This window comes from Neolamprologus multifasciatus, chromosome 20 (genome assembly GCF_963576455.1).
Source record: "Neolamprologus multifasciatus chromosome 20, fNeoMul1.2, whole genome shotgun sequence".
NCBI classification, from domain to species: Eukaryota; Metazoa; Chordata; class Actinopteri; order Cichliformes; family Cichlidae; genus Neolamprologus; species Neolamprologus multifasciatus.
This window is the reverse complement of record NC_140458.1, coordinates 17,583,566-17,598,407: the sequence shown is the minus strand read 5'-3', so window position 1 is coordinate 17,598,407 and position 14,842 is coordinate 17,583,566. Positions and strand designations below refer to the sequence as shown.

The 14,842-nt window shown below is 38.7% G+C and overlaps 2 protein-coding genes across 3 annotated transcripts; one reads left to right on the top strand and one right to left on the bottom strand.

The window, feature by feature from the left end:
- Positions 1-1,523: 1,523 nt before the first annotated feature.
- On the bottom strand, positions 1,524-4,555 carry LOC146494753 (troponin C, slow skeletal and cardiac muscles-like). The gene is made up of 6 exons (XM_085146440.1): positions 4,407-4,555; positions 3,710-3,740; positions 2,711-2,857; positions 2,467-2,581; positions 2,112-2,248; positions 1,524-1,722 (listed from the first exon to the last, which is right to left on the bottom strand). The coding sequence occupies exons 1-6, from the start codon at positions 4,428-4,430 to the stop codon at positions 1,691-1,693; spliced, it is 486 nt and encodes a 161-aa protein (XP_085002566.1). The 5' UTR covers positions 4,431-4,555; the 3' UTR covers positions 1,524-1,690.
- Positions 4,556-8,813: 4,258 nt separating this feature from the next.
- Positions 8,814-14,291, top strand: LOC146494752 (large ribosomal subunit protein eL22). 2 transcript variants are annotated; one of them, XM_085145898.1, is made up of 4 exons: positions 8,814-8,832; positions 10,113-10,220; positions 11,572-11,696; positions 14,097-14,291. In XM_085145898.1, exons 2-4 carry the CDS (start codon positions 10,203-10,205, stop codon positions 14,239-14,241), a joined length of 288 nt encoding a protein of 95 aa, XP_085002024.1. In that variant the 5' UTR covers positions 8,814-8,832; positions 10,113-10,202; the 3' UTR covers positions 14,242-14,291. The 2 variants fall into 2 exon arrangements, with proteins under 2 accessions (XP_085002024.1, XP_085002023.1); XM_085145897.1 differs by lacking the exon at positions 8,814-8,832 and adding an exon at positions 9,128-9,255.
- Positions 14,292-14,842: the final 551 nt, after the last annotated feature.

Here is a 14,842-nt window from a genome sequence, read left to right as displayed (position 1 = left end):
ACCTACAGGCCAGTGGACACTCTTTCAAGGATGAGGATGTACACAGCCTGGACAGGGAGGAACGCTGGTTTGAGGGCGGAGTCAAGGAGGCCATTTATGTGAAAAGGGAAAGACCATCTCTGAATGGAGGAGAGGACCTAAGGGTACATCTGTCACCATCTTACAATGCTGTGATTGCAGCCATTCCCCAACTCTCTGTGAATGGTACTCATGACCACTGATCAGTGCAGGAAACCTGCAGTCAGCTGAGACTGAAGAGGTCATCTGGATGAGTGACGAAACGTTTCTCCCACTGAAAATGTCCAGATGAACAGAATCAACCTGATGATTGAGCATCAAGACATTTTCACTTAGGTGTAGAAAAAAGTGCTTGTATGAAAGGGTCTGAATGGGTGAATGAGGCATGTTGTATAAAGTGTGTTGAGTGCTCCAACAGTTTAAAACAGCCATATAAGAACCACCACATGTACCGCTTAAAGAAGTCCAGTCACGTCCTTTTTTCAAGCTCTTAAGAAAGGATCAGGTCATTGAGCAGTATTAATACTGTAGCACTATAACTGATGATAAGGTTACCTTTGAGCTTTAGGTGGATGCTGTCTGTAGAAATGCTTCCCAGCACATCTAATTTTAGGTTACTGTTTTATTAAATCTGCTCTTCCACTCTCTTTTTTGTCTGCTGGTGCAGGCACAATGATACTTCAAGATACAGTGATAGAGTCCAGCACAATCGCAGGTGTGACCCTGAATGAGCTTCCACACCTGTAGAAGGTTATGGCAGCTCCTCGACACTCCTTATTAGAGGAGTTTGAGTTGATTCCATCTGGTTGTAGAAACAGTATCCCAGCATACAGGACTGCAACTCCCCAACCATTTGTCTTTTAAATAACTCACCATGTTCTCAATGGTCATATTCCTTTGTTGTGTATTTATTGCACATTATTGCATTTTGTTTGATGCTTGTGTGATTTCTACTGACTGCACAACAAATTTGCGTTTGGGGATAATAAAAACCTCCCTGATCCTCCAGAGTCAACTTATCCTTCTGTCCTCCACCCGTTGTCTCTGTCTCTGTGTCTTGCCAAGTGCGTGGTGTATATGGACGTGGACATATGAATGGCCACAGTCATAATATATATGGACATACAGTAATAAGTTGAGAGATGTGATAAAGTGCCAGGCTTCTTCCCGCTAACCATCAGAGCATTCCACCGGAGTGTTGAATTCCATGTTTTGTTTCTTGTGGCTTGTCTTTGCGGTCATCTCCTTTGTGCATAGCCTCATGTACCAAGGAGGGAAACGAGTGGAAAACTTGGAATTACCTGCCCAGTTTCTTTCTGTGGAGCCTTGGAAAAGCCACTCGATCTTTTATTCCTGCCTCATGTCCTGCGCTGGAGTCCAGTGTCCCATTGAAACTATAACACAACTGTGCAGCTCAGTTAAGCACCATAGAAATAATACTAATTCACTTTCAGTTAAGCTAATTTACACAAAATTTTATGACAGACAAAACAAACATCTAAGTATTTTTATTCAGAAAAAATATTTTATTCAATGAAATCTCCTGGAAAAGCTGTTAAGGACTTGAAGGTACAGTATTAGAAAAACCGGTGAAGATATCTTCAAGAAGGCCTTCGATGATGTTGCCAACACATGTAGAAGATAGAAGATGTGAAGCCTCCGGCAGAATCCTTTATTCAACACCTTTCATGAACTCCAGGAACTCTATCAGAGACAACGAACAGGTCAGTACATCAGTCACATCAGCAAAGCTATTCATTACTAACTATCCATGACTGGGTACAATGGAGGAAACAACGTTATTTTGAACCTTTCTACACAACACTGTTTGATTTAAAATCTATGGGTTTTAAAATCAAAGTCCATAAATATCATTTTCACAGTTACTCCTTTGGATTTTGTTTAGTTGCCTTTTGAACTCAGTTTCTGGTTTTGTTACTTTATGCACTTTGTCAGCCACAATAAAGAGCTCAGTGACTCTGTAATCATTCTCAGTGAAATGGTTTGTGAACGTGATGAAAATGTTCTCCTTATGTTGTCAGGAGTCAGCTGTTTTGTGCACATTTTAATTGCAAATAAACTGCTTCCCATACCATCATAATCAATTTTGCCATCATTGTTTTTGTCTCCATCCTTCATCAACTCTTCGATGTCATCTTCAGTGATGGCCTCTCCAGTGGACTCCAGCATGGACTTCAGCTCTTCTAAGTCTATGTATCCATCTCCATTCCTTCACATAAAAATATACTCATCAATCCTACGTGGAATACACGCTGAGCTCTTTTGGCATTAAGATTTTTACTGTATGTGTACTTTACATACGCAATGATATTCAAAACATCCTGCAATCTCCTACTGGCAGTCAGCAAAGATTTGTCTGGTATCAGGCTGGTGGTATTTTCTTTGTATTCTGGCTGCGTGTGAACAAAAAATGCAAAAGAGACCTACTTATCAAACATGCGAAAAAGTTCAGCCAACTCCTCCTCAGATTTTCCTTTGCTCTCCTCCTTCATGCAGCGGACCATCATAACCAAGAACTCATCAAAATCTACCGTCCCACTTCCTGTGAAAATACAGCAAATAAATAAATCAGGACTATAATGTCTTTTTCACCTTTTATTTTTTTTTAAATATGCAAACCATGTCATGAAATAAACATGTTCCTGATGGCAACATACTAATACTGACATACCATCTTCATCCACCTCGTCAATCATCTCCTGTAACTCTTCAGGAGTGGGATTCTGTCCCAGCATTCTCATCACCTTTCCTAACTCCTTGGTACTGATGCAGCCGTCCTCTGCATCCTGAATGAAGATATCAAACGCAGCTTTGAACTCTGAAAAAACACATCGTTGTTGTTACTGAGATTGTTGTTAACGTTGCACACAGCAACAAACAGCCGATGCAGACCAGACTGATGCTGAGAATATAACATCTGTGAAGACAAAACTAACTTTGAACTGTTTCTATCAAGGGCTTGTTTACAGCATCTAATATTACAGGAATTCACTGATTATCCTTTGTTTTGATAAAAGCTGTCATTTAAACACAAAGATCCAAATCCTATAATCTTATAATTTATCCACAATGGAAAACAGAAAACAAAATAAAATATTTACACTGGAAAAATACTGTTATTTATTCTGGCACCATTTATGGGAAAAAAAATAGGCTTTCCTGTGGTGTGAGGTTTATTGTCAAACAATGAAATAATCCAACAACCACAAATTTATCAATTTAGTTTTATATATTTTGTTTGTTTTCTGTTTAATCATCTTTGTTTTGGTCTAAATATTTATTTATGCTTGCTTGAAAACGTAGCTTTACGTATCAGATACTTTGCAATCTCAGGCCTATTTTCACACATGGAAATCTGAGGCAATGATCATGAATCCCTCAAAAGTATTTAAAATAAAAGCCTGAAATGGTTCATTGGTTTCTCCTGTCATGAAAAATCAGGATCTGTAATTGAAACAAAATGAACACAAAAAATAATGAAAACAAAACATATTCATATTATTAATATAAAGTGCTTTGAGGGTGACTGTTGTTGTGATTTGGCGCTGTAGAAATGACCACTGAATTATAATTATAGAAACTTCTTTCTCAAAAGTGGGACGAATAAAGCATTTTTCAATTTCATCTAATAAAGAGAAAAGACAACAATGAAAAGAAGTCGTTTCCTCACCATTTTTTTGCTCCTCTGTTAAGTTCTCAACCTGGAGGAAAACATCACATTTTAATTGACATGAAATTCATCTGACTTGTGTTTTCATTTGGGTGATTGTTTGTGGCACTCAGCAGCAGCAGAGGTTCACGTCTGCAGCTTCACTCCTGCTCTCAGTATGGACTGCAATGTGACACTAATTTCTTCACTTGCTATTCTTGTTTATGGAAGTTGAGTTGACGGAGTCAGCAGCTGTCACTTCTCTTCTTCCCTTAAACTGTCCAGCTGTTCTTTGTTCTCTTGTCACGCAACATTTATTTATACATATAAAAGTGACATTTTCAAACCATTTTCAGACCAGCGGCTTGACTCCAACATGAGTTTGGTGACCTCGGGCAAATATTCAAATGAATCCCTTTTTCTTTTTCTATGAACTTTCTCCTAAAATTCTTCATTGAACTGCATTGTGAAGTTGGTCAAATATATCACACTGGTACACAAGGCTGACTGAACCCGGATTTCACTGTAAAGCTACAATAACGCAAAGCTTACAATAATAACATAACTTCACATTTTCAGGAGGACACTGACAGTTGTTAAAACTACTATACAGTCTGTCTTATAATATAATTATGTAATTGTCCAATAAATATGTATATCATAGAAGACATGTTATAGAAGGAAATATAACAGCATACTCGGCATTATCAGTACTCACCGCTGCTTTATATACATCATCCATGGCTGCTTATCTGATCCTGCAGTTGAAACAAGAGCACACTCAGACACAGCACGAAGACTGGCAGTTATAACTCCCTCTACCTTTATTGTGAGAGGACTGTGAAACTAAAAAAAGGCTCTTGACCTATCTCATAAAATTCAAGGAGGATGGTGGGAGGGGTGACAGAGGGATTAAAAGAGAGAAGTCTATAAATAGGAAACAACAGAAGGCAGCAAAGAACAGTGAAACACTGTCAGTAGCCCCTCAGCTCTCCACTGCAGCACATTTGAAACATATCACTGCAGGCTTCAGCTTTTTCTTTTGGTCTTTGAAGGTTACTCCCAGTAAAACACCAGGACTGCTGTATGTTTCCCAGTGATCTACACTTACAGGACTGTAATGGACCGTAATATCTTAAGAGCTTCTCTGATTTTAGAAAAGACATGGTGTCATTGAACCGCTGAGTGCTGGAGGGAGCTTTAGTCGACTTCCAGTGAAGAAGAAGATAACATCCTGCCATTAAGAAAGTAAACGTTAAAATATTTATTGGTTAGAGGTCAACTGGGACATGGCAACATGGGGGGAAGGTTTAATGATCACTGAAAATGTCCTTTGCATGAAATCAAAATAATTCTGCCAAAAGTGAGTAAGTGATGAGCCAGAGAGTCAGTGAGACTGGGATGGATCTGTGACAGTCAGGTTTTAGAGAGAGCAGGACTGTATGAGAGAAAGCTGAACGCAGACTGAACCTGTGTGATTCTTTTAGAGAATTGTCTCATCAGTCACCCCCCAAATTTAGACCCAATTCACGTTCCCAAGCAGATTTAGTAACTAGTGAGGAATCAAAAAATGACATTTCATTATAAACTTTAGAGATAATTGGCTTTTGAAGAGGGTCTTGGCTCATAAGCTTCTCCCATTGCTGTGGAGAAAAGAACTGGGAATAAAACTTTGGCACAATGTCTAATCTGAAAGCACTGAAACAGGTCGGAAGGACGGAGATCTGAGAGAGAGAGAGAGAGAGAGAGATCTGTGACGCTGCGGAAAACACCAATCATTTGTAAAAATCATTTAAAACATGCCAGCCCCTTATTATATCATGCTAAAATGGTTGAAACAGATGATTCCTCAATAAAGGAGATAACGTAGATACTTAGAGAGTTAAATTTGACATGCCTCCTAGACTGATGCCAAATTTTCAGTGTGGAGTGAACTAAGGGTTCTTTGTGAAGCCAGAGAGGTTGGATGGAATAGGAGAAGTAAAGCATTTAGAGAGGATGAGAAACAGGATGGGGGCTCTACACTGCGCCATAGAAGGTCCAAAGATCTGAACCAAAAGGAGATTTTGTGGATATGCGTGGCCAGTATGGAACAGGAAGTTAGGAAGTGACAATCCGCCTCTGAATTTTACATCTCTGAAGTGTGGATTTGTTCAGATGTTCATTTTAATCACACTGATTTTACCAATAAGCGAAAGAAGTAAGCTTCCCTATCTTTGGAGGTCCTGTTTAATTAGCAGAGAAAACAGCATTTAATGTTACACTGATCCTTGATGTTCAAAGTCAGAGGGGCCTAATTTAAAAAAGGGACATCAGAATGTGTGAGCAGTAATGATGATAGGCTAGCATTCACTTTTAGCGATGGTCACTCTATAATCAGAGAATGAACCAAATCTGTGAAAAGCAGATAAAATAAATGATTTGGAGAGAACAGGATCTGAGACATACAGCAATAAATCATCAACACAAAGCGATAACTTAAATTCTGTGCCTAATTGGGAAATTCAGCTAAAAATAGAGGAGGACCTCAGAAAGACTGACAGGTGCTCTATGTGAACAATGGGGGGGGGGGATAATGGGGACGCCTGTCTCGTGCCACAGGAAAGACTAAAAAAGCCTGAGTGAATGCTATTGGTGGAGATGCTGGCATGAGCAGATGTATAAAGGACTCTTAAAGAAATGAGAGCAACAGATTTTGAAATTAATCCAGTTTTAAGTGAAACTACTGCAGTTGTCAATGGTGACAAAGGCACCTGTTTGTTCATTATGGAAACTGTTAGCCGATAAAAGTCTAATCGTAATCAAAGTGCTTCTTTCTGTCACTGACAGGCTCTTATTATAAATGTCTACAGCTGCTTAGAGAGAGATTTTTTAAAGAGCCTGATCATTTTGGTTTAAACAGAAAGAAGTGATTTATGCCTTCTGTTTCTCCTCACTGCTTCCCTGATATCCGCCCCTCCTCCTCACCGCGTATTTTCATACCTGCTGTGGCGAATGAAGCCTTTGGGTCATTGAACAGTGTAAAGGTAAACCAAAAAAAATTATTTTTTGTTTCTGTCAATCTTGAATGAAGTGATGCTAAAATACTGTTTCTGTAAATGGAGCTCTGCTTTGAACAGAGAAGTAAAGATGCTTTTTGTGATAGAGGAAAATTATTTTATTCATTTCACAAAAAGATGTATCTTTGTAGACCATAATGCTGTCAAACACTCACAGCTGTACATGGCTGTGATAAAACAAGTACTATCAATGAAAATACTTTGATGGCATGAAAAAATGTAACAAAAGGGCAAATTATTATGTGTAAACACAATACTGATGTAAAAAACAGTCTGGCGTGCTCAGTCATCCAGATAAGGAAATTCTGCCTGACCGGAGAGGTGATGAAACGTTTCTCCCACTGAAAACATGAAAATAGGACTAAAAATAAAATATTAGTAAAGTACACATTTATGACAGCTCTTGCATTGCATCAGTTTTCCTAATGAACTGCTTAATAAGTGTATATTAATGTTACAAATGGTAATAATGTTACAGACGTTCTACATAGTCATATTTTTATGCACATAGCAGTGTTTGAAGTATGATGTTGTTTTTCAGAGAGTAACTTATAATTGTGCTAAATATGCTTGTTGCACTCTCCTTTATAAATGATCTCAATAGGGAGCTGGAACAAGTTGTCCTGGTGGCATCTTCACCATCACTGTTGAGATAGGCGATGTCAGCACAGACAAAGCATTGTTTCTTACATGGATTCTTCATGTGCAGATTCAAGAACACTGAATCTCATTTACCCTCAGCAACTGAAGCCAGCTGTGAAGTACTTCAGAACATCTTCCTTCAGCTGGATGCCAGCAGGCTCTTGACCAAAGTACAGATGCTCAATAATAATGTGTATGAATGAGCCAACCATTCATTTGGATGCTGAATCTTCTGACAAATTTTATTTTAGACTGAAGATCAGAGATGGATCATCAGCGCAAGATTATTATCAGAAATGGTTTCCATACTGTTAACTGTCGAGTGGTTTGAAGACGCAAGACCATTAGGATCGGTGATATGCTCGGACTCAAGTTCGTCATTGGCTGGTTTGCAAGACAGTCACTCAGATAGCAGGCCACACAATATGATAGAGATTCAACAAACACTATGGAGTTGATACGATGGGGCTTATGGTCACCTTCTTGGGTACCAGCGCATCATGAATCAGGGGAAATGAAAAGGCAGGTGTTATGGGGAATTTTATGCTGAGTAATTGTATTTGTAATGTTTTATTGTAAGTTTGGGGCACTGAGAATTTAATTCATAGAGTCCCCAGGAGACATTGAAACAATGTTTAGTCAATATCAGGTGATTCTATTGAATCAACGTAGTGAATTGTAGTGAATTGCTAACACGATCGTGTTAGCAATTCACTACAATTCACTACACTCCCCTCAGAAAATAAATGTGCTTTTGTTTGATCTTTGTTTTAAGACGATGATCAGCTCAAAGTGCTCAAAACGTACTTATAGACATTTCTCATGCTGAAATAAAGAGCACTTATCAGCCTACTGGAAACAGATTATTTCAGCCCGGTTTCCTGTTTGTAAGCTGACTGATCTGCTGCCCAGTGTCCATCACTCCCTCCTGTTAAATCCCGTTTGTCACTTTTAACCCAGATCAGTCACTTTGAGGGGAAACAGGCTCCAGCAGCTCTGCGCTGAGAAAACGGGCTGCAGTTGCTTATTTTGTGGAGAATATGGGATGACGTTACCAGGGGTGTCCAACCCCAGGCCTCCAGGGCCGGTGTCCTGCAGGTTTTAGATCTCACCCTGGGTCACCACACCTGATTCAGGTGTGGTGAAAACTTCAAGACATGTTGAGGAGGCCATTTAGCCATTTCAATCAGCTGTGTTGGATCAAGGACACATCTAAATCCTGCAGGACACCGGCCCTCGTGGCCTGGAGTTCCCCCACCCCTGCGTTACATTAAACAGCAGCTGTCCACGTTAAACCATCACTGTCACGTGGGCGTGTTTCCTGTATCAGCAGCAGGTGTTTAACAGCTGACAGGTAAACCCGCGGGCCCGTCAAACTAATCGTTGTCGTGAGGAAAATGTCGACTCGTTGTTTATGTTGCAAAAAGACGGACCAGGCAGAAGGTGTTTTGGTTTTTTTTTAAAATTAAAATAATTTAATTGTTATCTGAATATAATATCGATACGTGTATATATTTGAACGAGCTGGAGATGGAGACTTTATTTTGCGGAGGTCTTTAATCTCGTTAGAGCGATCAGACGGTTCCGTGAAAATGACGAATCTGCGGATGCAACATTTTTAACACGGAGAGTGGAAAACAAACAAATCTAACCAGTTAATGTAAAAACTAGTTAACAAGGAATACCGGAACTATTGCGATGTTCTATGAACATCCATTGCTGTTTAAAAAAAAAGTTTATTGGATGAATGGAAATTAAGCGATTTTGGGACAAAACGAATTCCATCAATTTTTCGGCGTATGATGTGTAGCGCATGCGCACCGCTTGCTCTTCCTTTTTGATAGCTTCTTCACCATGGCGCCTATTGTAAGTAAAAAGTCGTGCTAAAATCTATCGAAGTTGTATCGTTTCCTATATGAAATCTGGAAAAAACTGGCTTGTTGCAGCTACATGGACTAAAATGCAGGGTCTGGGTCCGTTTGTGATGTTTTTTTTCTGTTACACAGCTGAGTTTTTTGTGGCCTATGGCTGTCTGTGAGTTAACGTTAGCTTAGCAGCGTCGCAGAGCTAACCACGTTGCTAGCCCTATAACGATACCCTTGTTTAATAAGGTGCGCAGATACGGTTTTGGAGGCTGACAGTATCTACGGAGCTATGTTTGTTTGTTTGACCTGTTTGTTAGTTAATCGCTCCGAGACGTGAACATTACTAGTCGGGGGATTGACGCAGAGCTCAACTCATGGAGATGTTTTTAATTACTTTTAGTCGTACTTATCAAAACATTAAAGAGTCGAAAATAGCACTTATGCATACTTAATGTTGTCATTGAACGTTCTTATAATTAAAATCGAGCTTTGGCAAGAAACTAAGTACAGTTGCATCATCATGTATATTAAACTGTTATGCTGAATACACATAACTGTAGGTAAACGCAAAGTCCGCTGTTAATTCAGATTGCAGGATTTTTGAATTATTCAGTTGAATGTGATGGTGACCAGATTTTACTAATCGCTCTTTGGACCTATGTGCTGCACAAACGGGAAATTAACATTTTGATACATTGGAATGTTAATAGTTGGTGGTGGTGGTTGTTGTTGTGTGTGTGTGTTTTTTTTTTTTGTTTTTTTTTTTGTTTTTTTTTTACTAAATTTCGTTCATATAAATGCAGTGGACAGCCTATAGGTTCTTTACAGTGAAGTAAATGTTTGTCCTTCCATTGGCAGAAGAAGCAGAATGCCAGCAAAGGTGGTAAGAAGAAAAAGCAGGTCCTAAAATTCACACTGGACTGCACGCACCCTGTCGAAGATGGCATCATGGATGCTGCCAACTTTGTAAGTTTTAAGCTGTAACTTTTTCTGAGTTATTTTATTACCAATTTTAGACTAAAGGGTGTCCTGCACAAGCTGCAGGGCCTCTTTGAGATGACATTCCTAGCCAGATCTGGCTCACTCTACACCCTTTTTGAGTTCAGCCTCCATTTGGATTAGCTCGGGAAACCACACCTTTACACACACCTAAGCTTCAGACTATATTTTTTCTTCTTCTCTTCAGTCGGTAACATTTCTTGCTACAGATGTCTTTACAGCCACATGACGCTAAGGATGAATGTCATTAGCATTTTCTCAGTACTGGTAGTTGTCAGCACCTAGTTACTGATGCTCACTATAATTTAGTGTGAAATGCTTAGTTACGGGTTATACTTATACGAGGTTTAAGAACAAACTAACAAGGCCAATGTGGTTATGTATTACAAAGCTGAGGTGGTGGCAATTTTTCTGGCAAGAAACAGTGTTTTTACATGTTTAAGATGATATCTAAAACAAATAAGAGTAGGGTTTTTTTTTTCTTCTCTTTTAAGCAACAAGAAAATTGGTAAGTACCAACCAAGTTTCTGCACGTTGAACAGATGAGGTAAAGGTCTCCTCTCTGTGTGGCTCCTGTCAATTGATGAAGCTTTCTAGGTGCTAATTAGCTTTCTAAACTGCATTTATTGGTTATTGCTCACAAGCATTTTGATGTCAACACAGCAGCATAACAGCTGTGATTGGAACACCTGAATTCAACAACTTGGGTGGGTGAGTGAATACTCAATGTGGTTTACGCGCCACCAGAATAGCTGCACCAAATATCAACAAACTGGGTGGTGGATTAAAAGCTGTGCACAAGGACAAACATTCTCATAATGCCAGTAACTGTACCTAGGATAAAGAAATGCAGATCTATTGCTTAAATAAAAATAGTGCTCGTTATTTTGACTTGAGGTGGAAAAACACTTGAACGTTTAGTTTGAACATTGAAGGCTTTGCTGGAAACACAGGACTCTAAAGCAGTTACATGAATTAACACCGAAGGAATAACCCCAGAAATGACTGATTTTTGAATATGTAATTATCTACTTGGGGGCAAGTTTGATACCAGGGTTCTGTAGCCATTGAACTCACAGCCATACAATTGGAAAACAGCTCGTAATAATCCATACTACTGTTAGCTTCATTTAAGCAAAAAGGCCTGATGTATTTAAAATCCACAAACTCACTCACCCAAAGAGATTTGTTGGTTTTATTAGAACTTTGCTTGTTACTTTTACTTTTATTTTTGTTTGTTCAGTGAACTTGTTGCTCATGTGGAGCATAAATAGAGCCGTCGATATAAAGTAACATTTTTACCACGTGTTAATTGCAGGAACAGTTTCTGCAGGAGCGCATTAAAGTGAACGGCAAGGCCGGGAACCTTGGTGGGGGTGTGGTCTCCATTGAGAGAAGCAAGAGCAAGATTACAGTGTCCTCTGAGGTGCCCTTCTCCAAAAGGTATCAGGCACTCACTGTGTTGTTTGTTCCTAATGTAAAGTTCTGAGTAAGATGACGAGACCACATTACTAACAGAAGCAAATGTAAAGACCAGTTAACTCAACATCTACATATAGATCATGTGACGTTACTAAAAACTGCTATTGGTGATTTCACTGTGCTGAAGGGTTCATGCAGCTGCAGCCATTCACAAATACTAACATTAACATTTTCATTTTAAGACATTAACAATATGGTTGCATATCAGTGTCAAACGACAGCTGACACACATCTTTAATCCTCAATGACTAATAAATGTAAAAATAATAATGAAACGATGTCTAATAAAGTGTCAAATATATTATATGAAATTAACTTTCTCTCTTGCTGTGCAAGAACAAAGCTGCACAGGGTTTTTATTGAGTAGACTCATCATGTGACGTGAGCTGGGATATTACAACTGAAGACTGGAACCTGTAGTAACTCTTAAAAAAACATGGAACATTTCACAGCTAGTGAGCTTATTAGTCATTTTTTATTTAATAGAGGATTCCAGAAAAGTTGAGTCTTTTCAAAACTAAAAATGGATAAATGTATTTGCCATGTAGGCAAATAGTTTAACAATTAATGATGATGTCAGGAAATGGATATTTAGGGAGTTCGTCATTATGATTCATGAGAAAACGGCCCATGGTGAACAGGATTCAGTTCTTAAAGGTATAATGGCAGTTATGAGTTCAGATGTCGCCACACCACCACTCTGTTGTGTTTGTGGGGGAAAATGTGCTATTTTCATCGCATTGTTAAAGCAAGGTTTGCATAGCTTTTTGTAACATTCCATATACCAGGAAGCTATCCATTAGAGATGGACCGATCCGATATTACGTATCGGTATCGGTCCGATACTGACCTAAATTACTAGATCGGATATCGGAGAGAAATAAAAAATGTAATATGATCCATTAAATATCAAAAATCACAAAACTTGCGACATGGCATAACTCTGCTCATAACCGTAGCATGTTGTAGCAGTATGCATCACGTGATAGAGCGGCTGTGGCGTGCGGGACCTGTCCGGTCTGGTTGAGCATTTAAAGCCTCGCTACCAAACTGGCATTTCATCTCTGAGAAAGTTATCCCACAGAGAAGAAAAGCAAGTGTGTAAGTTCATCTCTGAATGTTTGTAAAGCATTCCCGCGTTAAGCTTAACAACCGATATATGGAGCGACTGCCTCTTCTCTCCCTCCCTCTCCTGCTGCTACTTCAATCGTAAAACTGATCAATGATCAGCTGATCGGCTTTGCTTGCTTGCTTGTTTTTGGCCCACTTCGCGCCAGAAAGGGGAAACCAGCAGCTGAACAACAGCAGCAGGTTTAAGCTTGATAATCTGTTGTTAGAATTTATTTAATATTACTTTCTACACCAGGATCCTTTTCTACATAGCTGACGGCTGGTAACTGTGCAGGGGCGGATCTAGCAAAGTTTAGCCAGGGGGGCCGATAGGGCATTAACAGGGAAAAGGGGGGCACAAAGACATACTTTTCTTTCTTATTCTCATTTAAAATGTCTAGCTTTTAATAAATAATTATCTGACTCTTACACCCAAAGTTTTAATTTGATGTAAAATGTATAGAAGTCCATTACTGTATATAGTAACTATTAAGTCTAATATACCCTAGTAAGGTATACTACTTTTTCCTTTGGGAAGGTACCTTCTGTGCAGTCTGCAATTCTGTTGAAGAAAGATGTTGAATCTATTTAAATATTGTAGAAAAATAATTGATTTCTGTGCATTTTTTTTTTACATTGCATCAAATTAAAGTTGATTACGTCAATTAAGCATCATGAGGTGCAGGGTGGGGGGTTCCCTATTTTTTTATTTTTTTTATTTATTTATTTTTGCTCGGTGTTTTAGAACCCTATTAGTTAGGTTGCTTACTCTTTAAAATACCAGAATAGGGAGGATGGAGTAGGTTTAAGTTTATTAGATTGATCAGTATTGCTGAACTATGAAGTATTTTGGGTGCAGTGTATTATTATTATTATTATTTTTTTTTTTTTTTAACTTTTACATACAGGTGTAACAGAATAGCTTTAATGTTTTGATTTTTTGTTGTTGTTGTTGTTGTTGTTGTTGTGGTGTTTTGTTTTTTTTTGTTTTTTTTTTAAACTTGAGTTTGAACTTATACAAAATGCAGCAAGATATTAAAAAAAAAACAAAACAGTTTTATTGATTAAAAAAACACACTATCGGATTCATATCGGTATCAGCCGATATCCAAATTTATAATATCGGTACCGGACTTAAAAAAAGTGGTATTGTGCCTTCACTACTATCCATAACCCACCCACTCACCCACCGTGCTGCTGTTCCCTGAAGGGGATTCAACTGATGATGGAATTCATCTCTTGTTTTTCCAGATACCTGAAGTATCTGACAAAGAAGTACCTGAAAAAGAACAATCTCCGTGACTGGCTGCGTGTTGTTGCCAACACCAAGGAGAGCTATGAGCTCCGCTACTTCCAGATTAATCAGGATGAAGAGGAGGAAGAAGATGATGATTAAAATGGCAATTAATCTGATTTTGTGTATTTAAATAAATGTTGTTTACAATACAGAGCTTTTGTTTAAGGTTCTTTTTCATAATGTGATGACAGATCTGGAGAAACATTATTCATTCCAGTGTTACTGCACTGTAGAGCACTCACTGTAGGATCTACATAAGACCCAATGAATCATGGAAACAAGATTTTAAAAAATTGCAAATTAAGCAGCTCAGATGGGCTGAAATAAAACTGAGCGATGTGATTTTGTTCATTCTTCATTGTTATGAAGTGGGCGGAGTCTTCATATGGTCAAATATGAGTCAATTACTTCTGGAGTTAAAACAAACTGTAATTTAATGTAAGAGTTCTTCACAGGGTTCTTTCTGTCCTGTGACAAACCCAATACACCCTCTGACTTATTAGCTTGTAGATCCAGCTTTAGGAGGAAATGTTTTCTGTTTGTCTTGCGTTGTTGTAGAGCAATTTTGGCCCCACTACAACAATCTGTTGTGGATTTGCTGGTGTGTTTGGGGTCACTCTCCTGTTTCTCAAATCAGTTTTGCCACATATTAAATGGCGCTATTTTCGTAGTCTTGATGGTGGTGATTTGGTGGCTGAGG